This window comes from Geospiza fortis, unplaced genomic scaffold, assembly GCF_000277835.1.
Source record: "Geospiza fortis unplaced genomic scaffold, GeoFor_1.0 scaffold11, whole genome shotgun sequence".
Lineage (NCBI taxonomy): Eukaryota > Metazoa > Chordata > Aves > Passeriformes > Thraupidae > Geospiza > Geospiza fortis.
The window spans coordinates 14788879-14798483 of record NW_005054304.1 but is presented as its reverse complement, the minus strand read 5'-3'; the positions used below and the strand labels follow the sequence as shown (position 1 = coordinate 14798483).

Here is a 9605-nt window from a genome sequence, read left to right as displayed (position 1 = left end):
CACAACACTTTCACCTGGCATGTAATTTAAAAACCAAATAAAATAACTAATTAACAAAAACAAACCCCAGACTAACAACTTCACCAATCTTTTGTTTCACAACTGGCCACTACAAAAAATTCTACCTTTACTAAATCCCAAATGGAAATGTCCTCACAGAAAGCATATGGGTAGAAATGCAGCAAACAAATTTTCTTGCTTAGATCTGAATTATTTAAAACACATCAATAAATATACAGATTCAAATTTGGTTGGAGATTTCTTTAAATTATCAGGAAAAGTCAAACATTTTCCCCTGTAAAGCAATGTTCTGCATTTTATCAAGAGACAAGCAAAGCTTTCCTAGTTCACTTTCCAGTATTATAAGAAAGAATTATGTGATAAGTCTGAGAAACATTGCTCTACTAACTATATATAGATTGTCTTGGAGATTTTCCAACTTGCAAAGTCCTCAGCAGCTTCTTCACAGAGCAAGTAATTCTTAGGATTAATATTAAACAAAGGCTTGGTGGTTCTGGTCAGTTTTAGAGACGGCAACACTTAAAAGCCTGAAATAAACAGTGTATCTTAGTACTAACACATTCATTACAAAGCCCTATGACTCCTGGGTTTAGTGTGTAACACATACTGACAGTGGAGCTGAGACACAGACGAAACAACTTTCAGAGGCTAGAGAACATCAGAAATGTTCACTATGTAGTGCTAAAATTCATCTAGATTTGTAGTTACAGGTGTCTGGCGTAATTTTGGCTGGTTCAAATGTTCAGTATTTGCTCTTAAATGCACAGGTTATCTTCTATCCCTTTGGAACTGATGGTCATGGCAATTCACCTGTGTGGAATCATTCTCAGTTTGCCCCCAACATGCCAACCATCTAGAAACTCCCTCAGCGGAGTGGAAATTCCCCAACCCAGACAAGCCATTCTAGTTCCTCATCTGTAAAGTAACAAAAGGTCAAATAATTCTGAGAACAACTGGACTACCTTGGGAACCACCCAGTCAAAATCTATAGGAAATTCTGATTAGTGCACACTCGGTAAGGATTTGAATGTTTTCTGTTTGGTTCTGTTATAGTTCTCTTGCTCACCATGAAAACTCTTCCACAGCAATAGTGAGTGCTGCCTCTTGACTTTTGGGGTCTTTGGGGTTTTTTGTTTTGTTCCAGGGTTTTTTTGAGAACTCAATGTATCTGATTTAAAGCAATAATCACTCACTCAAAAATGCTGCAACTGAAATCTGATGCTGGAAAAAGAATTGTAGAGAACCAGCTCTCACTGCAGAAATAGCTCAGAAATTCTGCAGTAACTGAAATACATTTTTCACTGTATTTCTCACAAGATCTGCTTCAGCTTTCATTATTTTGTTTTTATCCAGGACATAATAGACGGATATAAATTAGAAGAAAATGTGTCTGCTTTTAGTTTAAATTAAAGATAAAAACAAAAAACACCAAAAACCCAAACAAAACCCTTCACAAACACAGGCAGCTTTCATTTGAAATCACAGCCATTAAAATTCTGCAGCCAACACTCACATACTTTCACTTCAGTGTGAAAGAGATGAATGTCTGACAACCAAAGCATGCACTGTAGTGTATTAGACAAAAAGATACCTGCTTAAAATGTGCAAGCCAACCCCACTGCTTATATTTAGAGTTCAACTGTCCATGATTCCTATCTCATGGCCATTTTACTTTTTTAGTTATTGCAGATTGGCAAGTGCATGCAGTATGAACAACAGCATTTATAATAGAGTATTGCATATTTTCCCTGTCTGGAAAGCACCAAGAGGCAGCACCCTACAAAGACGTAATTAAAATACTTAGACGGAACTGAAACAGAATGATGGAAAGGAATATGTGCAAACAACTTCACAAAACCACCATCACTTAAATGAATATGAGGCACAAAAAAAGGCAGGAAGTCATACAATTTGATAAGAAGGGAAGCTTTCAAATAAGAAAGGCATTACAGTTTGATACAAGGTATCTATTTTATGAACTGATTTTACTAACTTCCTCCCCTCCCCAAAAACCACAGGGAAAAAAAAAGATTTGTTATTGAGAAACAAAGTAAGACATACTGCTGATTTAATGATTATTTACCCTGCATGCCTTGAAGTACAAAGAGCAAAGAATGCAAAAGTAAATATTCCTTTGCACATTTGTCACAATTCAAATATATTTGGACTTCAAGCTTTAGTTACATTAAAAGACTCAGAGCTATTGTAAATTTGAAAGTACAGAGAAGGTAAATAATTGCTTATAGCTGTGACTGACATGTCTAAAATCATATCTGAATTCCAAAATGAGTTTTTCTTTCATTTAAAATGTACAGTCCCATTAATCAACATTCACAAATGCAACACAGAAATGCTTTAAAAGAAGTGCTGAAAGAAAGGTATCTGAATAGGAAGAAGTTTGGTTTGACACATCTTTATGACTTAAACCAACATTTCTTTCCAAATGAGAGTCTCATTTGCTTGTGACACAACAGCATCCAGGACAACACATTCTTACTAGAAATGCTGTTGGAATGTTAACTGCACAGACAGTGGAGAGCGTGTCCTTTGACACCTGAACTTGCATAATTGCTGTGACTGGTGAGGTGAAACACTGGGTGCCCTGGCAGCCATGCACACATGCAGAGCACCTCATGTGGTCATGAGCACAGGCTCAATCACAGCCTACGCTAGAAAAGAAAAAGCAATACTTGGGGGCACATTTCTTCATGTAATTTCTGGTAACTTTGCTTAATTTCTGGCATCAAAACTACTGTATTTTGAAATGGAAAAAATTCTCCTCCACTAACATTTGCACATGAAAGCATCAAACCTGCAGGATATTTTTCTTGCCTGAACAGGAAACCTGCATGTTTTAATTTTATGCTAATTTTCAGAATATGACAGGTATTCTTTAAGAAACATTCAAATAAGCATCCCCTCTCTTACAGCATTGCATTTAATTATGCAAGTAGACAAACAAAGGGTCTGTTTAGTGATTAGGGACTACAGTCAGCTTGTCAATGAGTTCTAACACTGGGTGGTAACTCATGGCAACAGGGGAGACAGAGAAGACAGCAAGATAGATACAAATAACAGTCCATCTTGCTATTCAGGATCAGAAGAAACAGCACCACAGAAGGAGAAAAAACAAAAGAACTCCACCAGAACAGATGAACCTTCCAGAAAGCACAACTGGACCACTGCAATGAAAGGTTTATATCACAACGCTTACATTTTCCCCACAACCTTTCTGCTCCTCCTTTTACTTAAATTTTTGCTTAAGGAAGGACCATTTCAATTTAGCTGCTTTATTTCAGTTTTGGAGCTCTGAACAGTCTTTTCCAATTAATCATTAAAAGAAAAAAGGGGTGAAAAAAAGTAAACATCCTTACTGACTGCACAATCGATCGGGTATTCTCCTCACTGCAACAAAATGGGCTGCCACTCACCAAAATATTTGTGCTGAAAAATAAAATTAAAAACCTGCTTTATCCATCAGCAGAAAAGAGCCACACACAATTCAGTACTTATGGAAAAAACCCACCATCACATATAAAGCTCAGAAATGTGTATCTGCAAGCGATGAGGAAGTGAAAGCCACAAAGTAAGGCTGGAAGGAACAGGTGTGTGGAAGGGTGTTCTTTGTTTCTCTGAGTTTGAGGAGGTATCTAGGCTGTGTATTCTGTATTAATGCAAGCAGCGCTCACACTCAGTGCTTCTGGCTGCTAGCTTGGGTGCAGTGCAGAGGACCACAGTGGAGAAGCTAAATCCCCCCAGGAAGCCAGCAGAAATAAACCAGCACTTCCTGAGAGAGCTGAGGAACACCTCGATGGCTAGCAGAGATGATGTGAGCACACCCCATCTCTTGTGCCTTGCAGGATGGCCAGCAAGGCACAGCCATCATGGAACTAACAGCAGGTTACTTGGAATGTAACCTGGAATCATGGAAGTAACAGCAGGTTACTTCAGCAATCCACCTGTAGTATCTAACAAGAAGGAAAACAGGCCAAAATTCTGCACCTACATAAAGCAGCACAAACAGTATTTCCAGACAAACTCTGGGACCACATCCTTGGCAGAAATGTTTCCCTATGAATCTGCATCCTTTCACACCAAAAATTAGTTTGATCGTGAGTTTTTAAGGTCTTACAGAATAAACTGCACAAACTTCAATTCCCCAAAGCAACAGAATGAACAGTGACAAGAGGCCCAAGATTCTCCCAAAACAATTCTGAACAAACACTCTGGGACTATTTCTCAACAGCTGAAGTAATGAATGTCACATCTATGTAATCAATACATTTCTGGAGCCACTTACCAGTAAATCATCATCATACAAGGAGCAATTAGTCAATCATGCTTTATTATCAATTGATTATCAAACCCATTAATATTCCTGTCATCTCAAATTAAAAAAAAAAATCTAAGCAGCTCATGGACAGCTGCAACTTGCTGAAGACCAAGAGATGTGACTGGATACATACCACTTTATAGCACCTCCATCAACTTTTTTATGAAGCAAAGCTTTCCAGTGTTCATGGGTAGATTTAATAATTTCAACAGCAAAATCCTAGTTTACAACAAGAAAAGTTTTGTAAATTAAAATGTTATTAAACAGAAAAAAGCCACAGAACTAGTTTATTAAAACATACTATTTCCTATGTTATTTTAAGGTACCTCCTTTGAGGCCTCATTAAATTTCTGAAGAATATAATACCCTTTTTATGTAAAGTAACAAACTTCACTGTTTATCACATAGATTGGCAACACATTCAAGACTTTCCCTCAGTCTGCAGCCACAAAAAAAAATGCTACATGAAAGAAATGAAATCAGCACTAGATGCTACAGAGATCCCTACTGCTGTAGAAAATTGAACCAGGCTCTAAATGGGATCACGTGTGTGAGCTATGACTCCACCCTTACAGATGCAGGTCACAGTTCAGGATGCCCCTCTAGAGGCATAATTTGCATTTACTTTATTAATGCCCAATCATTCACTTGAGCATTTGCAAGAACATAACATGTCAGCTGCTTAACAGTTTCTGCTCGTTTGAAAAACAATCATATTGGGGGTGGAGCTGGGATGAAAAAGCTTCCAAAAATTAAAGTAAAATAAGCCCTCAGTGTCCGGATGATGACTGCTAGACTTGCAAAAAGCTGCCAACTGAACATTCACATTTGTTAACAAGGAGTGACTTGGAAAAGTGCCACTGGAACATTGTGAACTTTACCAGAGCTGCTGGAGCACAGCCACAGCTGCATCATCATATCCTGGGTCTCTAGAAATGCTTGAGAATTATTCAAGTGCTCCAAACCAGCTATCTCAGGGCATTTAGTGCCTTCAGGCTCAACTCCAATGGCCTGACAGGGATACACTGATCTACTGTCACTCTACAGTGCAGGAACATCTCTAAGAGCAGTTCCTGGGAGAACAGGGGAGAGATCAGGTTATCAAGCCTTACAACTCCACAACTGACTGATTTAAAAGGCAGTTTTAGTGCAGAGGGGAATCAGAACATTTCTTTAACCAGACAAAGCATGTAAAGCTCCCTGTGCTGGTTAGAAGCCACTACGAAACTTTGACAGCGCCCTGCAAGGCTGAACTGGCTGACACATGGACATCATTAATGAGAAACCTGGGATTCTTTGCCAAGAATAAGCTACACAGAACATGCAATACACAAGTTGCAAAGCAATTTTACTCAAATCACATCCGATTTCTCTGGAAAAATCCAGGTATTTCCTAGTCCAATCTCCTTTCAAACACTGGTCATTCTTACTCTAAGTAGTTTAAAAAGCTGTTTTTTTTCCTAAAAAAAAAAAGGCAAGTAATTTTTCAGCCTTCAAGCCAAATGTTTCAAATGTTTTTACAGAGATTTAACAGAAATAAGTATGCCTTGAGCAAATACAAAATATGAAAAAATCTGTAACCCATTGTCTTAAACTGCACACCCTAAAAACAAAAGTCAGGATAGGACTACAGAAACACCTGAAAAGACAATCTGTTCATTACTGTGACACGGAGAATGAAAATGCTTTGAAAAACATCTACAAACACACAGATGCATGTGTAAATCTCATCAGGATTAGGACTAAATTTTTTTTCAGACTTTCTTTAATGACCTATGCATTTTTCCTGAACAAAATGGAAGGCAGAAAACATTTAATCCTAGTCTAATAAACTGTACACAGAAGTCCCTCCCATCAAAATTCTTTTCATTAAGCCTCCTCCTTTACAATTCCAAAAATTCTAGAGTCCATGTAACAGAAAGATGTATTTTTAATTTTGCATTATCTTCACCTTGTTTTTAAACTCTCCATTAAAAGCAAAGTGATTTTCTGGTTTACCATCAGGGACTTTATATAATTGGAACCAGTCAATTGTAGCCTCGAGATAACCCGGTTTGTGCTTCTTGACGTCATCGATATCTGTAGGTTAAAAGATTAAAAAAAATAAAAAGAACTGATCATTTTCACTCACAGGTTTCAGAACATCAATTTTTTAAATTTTCCTAAAGAATCTGCAGCAATTTGATTTCACTGAATACTTTCAAAGTCATTGGTAACTTCACTTTATTACATTAGCTGCCCATAGTTGCTAGCTTATGATTTCACAACCATACTAAGCAGGTAAAGCAGGCATCTCCTGCCCTTCATTCATTAAGACCCAAAGGTACAATGAATAAAAGGACCACATTTGTGAAAGGAGAAGAAAATCCCATATTTATCTCAGTAGGTAGCTCTTGCAATACTTATTCACTGACACAATTTTTTCCTCCAGCAACTGCAGGGCCTATGAGCATTTTTTGATAATGGAAGAATAACTATAAAAACAATTTCAACACATGGATCTTTAAATCAGCACCTCTTAACAAAATACAGGCTTGACTTGTCAACATTATATTAAAAGGCACTTTTTTTTGCTCACATTAGTCCCAAATTCATCTCCTTCAAGACCTGACAGAGACGTGCCAGGAGCTCCAAACACTAACTTTACTGATAACCTTTACTGACAACTGCATACTCACAGTGATAAATAATTCTACCTCTACAATCCGGATGGACAAAGATGTGACAGGACACAAAGAGGAATGTATTCCATTTGTGCAACACCCTTGTGAAGCAGAGATGAACAGCCATAGTGTGTGCAGAGAGATGAAACATCACAGTAATTCAGCTTGAAGACTATGCTGCCATATCAACGATGTAGTTCTTGATCCTCCACCCCTTACCTGCTGTGCATATCAAATTTTAATGGACTGTCCTTGGAGACTACCACCACTTCTGTCACTTGCAATGGCATGGTTCTATAAACCCCCCAACAAATTAACTCCCTGGCAACATGTTTACATGGCAAAAGCTTTCAACACTGTTCCAATAATTTTGATGTAATAAAGGATTTTGTCCATCCCAGAAGCCAAATACTTTGTACTGGTGTGATCTTCTATTTCCTTTCCACAGTCACTTCTGATGGAAATGGGAGCTGACTTTTTACTGCTGTAGTCTACCAACTATTCCATAACCTCACTCTGCTCAGGCCATCTTCCAAGGTGTTACTCTCCTCTAGTGTTTTGCAAGTGACTCACTCATGTCTCCCTTCCTCATTCCTTCTTGCTCTTTCTCAATACTGCCTGGTTCCTTCATTACCTTCTCCCATAGGTATGCCTCACTTGATGACATCTGGTCAGCAGCAATTTCTGCTAAGATACTCCTCTGTCTATGCAGTCCTATAAAATCAGAGTTGCTTAGTCCATGGAATTGATACCTAGTCATGTGCTTTCCATCTTTAAGTGCCTAAATGTCTTTTAAAATTTCACTGTGAACCTGAACAAAGACATTAAAGTATTTCTGAAGAGAACAATAAGCGAAGAGAAAAGGTCTTGTGCTACAGACCATTCAATTCTCAGTATACCACCAAGAGAGATGACACGCAGACTGAAGCGGGAGCCCAGACCTATGTCTCAGAAAACATTCTGAGTGTTAACAGGCATGTCATAGATGCCACTGCCAAATTCCACTGCATTACCACTACCCAAAGAATAAAGCATGAAACTCTGAAGAACCCCATGTAAATTTTTGCTTTGCACACACTTTACAGGGCTATGTGTTTATGGGCTCAGAGTAAAACACATTTTGAACTTGGCTGAGGCCATCTGTCTGTAGGAGATCAGGGAATTTCACTGGCAGAATCCCAGAAAAAAGCTAGGGCACACAAGGCTGTGCTAGAGGCAGGTCTTCTAGCTGAAATACGTGTTTAAGAGCATAAAAAGCTTCTCAATAGGATGGGGTGGGTGAGACCAACCAAGAAGGAATGATTTAGAAAAGGGTGGGATCTTGGTTGGAGGCTGAATGCTTCACTTGGGCAATAATAAAACTGCAGCTCCAATTCAAATCAGTTTCAGGACCCCAATGTATCATCCTGTTCTCTTCAAGCAAGAAAACATCCCTCTTCCAACTTGAGACATTGTCATCTCCTCCCCTTGTGAAGTCTGAATTCACATCTAACACTTCTTGAAGGAACAGTATCTCCTCAAGTTTGTAAAGCAAACCAGGCTGCTGCAGCAATTTCCTTGGCTCCCAGCAGTGGACAAAATCCAGACCTCTATCTCCAGACACTACTTAAATTCAAGCATACTTTCTCACACTGCTGCTCCCTTTTTCTGGTTCCTATTCCAGCAAACGTCTCTCCTAACTCTGCTTCTCCACTCCCACTACTTGGTTATTTGCCTCCTACTCCCATAAAAACTGTTCATCAAAAGTGCTTTACAATCTACTAACTGACACTTAGTACTTTTCTCCATCTGTTGTCCCTTATTTATAAGTTTTATTTATACTTATTTGGAGGACTCAAATATTAGGATAGGCTTTGAGACAGACTTTCATTATGTCCTTTTGTTAGAGATTCTGTCTTCATGGATAGAATTGTCTCCCTGAATTTTACACTCTCTCTACTGGAAAATACCTTGCCTAAGCAAAGTGACTAAACACAATCATACTACAGCATTATATGGATGGATTATACTCTGGTTTTGAGGACTTACGAAGGGGGGCATTGGTTGCTTTTATTTCCTGGGTTCCTTGCAAGTTATTCTCCTTCATCCCTATGCTTCACTTCGCTATTCTTTAGTATAAAGGACAGCTACAGAACATCAAATGAAATTTGAATGCTTGATTTAAAAAAAAAAGATTCCAGAACATCTGTATTATAATGAAAGTTGGTGGCAAGCAGAAGAAAAACGTGCAACAATGCAACAAAACAAACCCCAGAAAAGTATCAATGCTGTTGCTGTGGAGTCAGCATATAATACAAAATACAAGGAAAACAGCAGCTCTTGCATCACTCACTCAACAGCCACCTCTTCAGTTCATTAAAAGTCACCACAGAAAAACGTGAAAGACAGTTTGTCTTCCGCTGAAATCTAAACAGCCTCTTTGGGATAGCAGGGGGGAAAGGAGAAAAACCACATTCAGAAACAAAAAAGTAAGCAAAGAAAGGTAAAAGAGACGATTACACTAAGCAGTACAATAATTTACCACACTAATATCTACAGAAGATAGCTTCAAATTGTTATGATTTTTTAAAAAGCAAACAACTTAAATG

General features: G+C 38.3%; 1 protein-coding gene across 1 annotated transcript in view; it reads right to left on the bottom strand.

Moving 5' to 3' along the window:
• PPA2 (inorganic pyrophosphatase 2) overlaps positions 1 to 9605 on the bottom strand; it is a 34749-nt gene that overhangs the window by 2202 nt on the left and 22942 nt on the right. Inside the window, exons 9-11 of the mRNA XM_031066495.1 lie at positions 6306 to 6433; positions 4488 to 4573; positions 3396 to 3465 (exon numbers count right to left, since the gene is read on the bottom strand). Of these exons, the coding sequence (XP_030922355.1) occupies positions 3396 to 3465; positions 4488 to 4573; positions 6306 to 6433 (284 nt within the window). The remainder of the gene's footprint in view (positions 1 to 3395; positions 3466 to 4487; positions 4574 to 6305; positions 6434 to 9605) is intronic.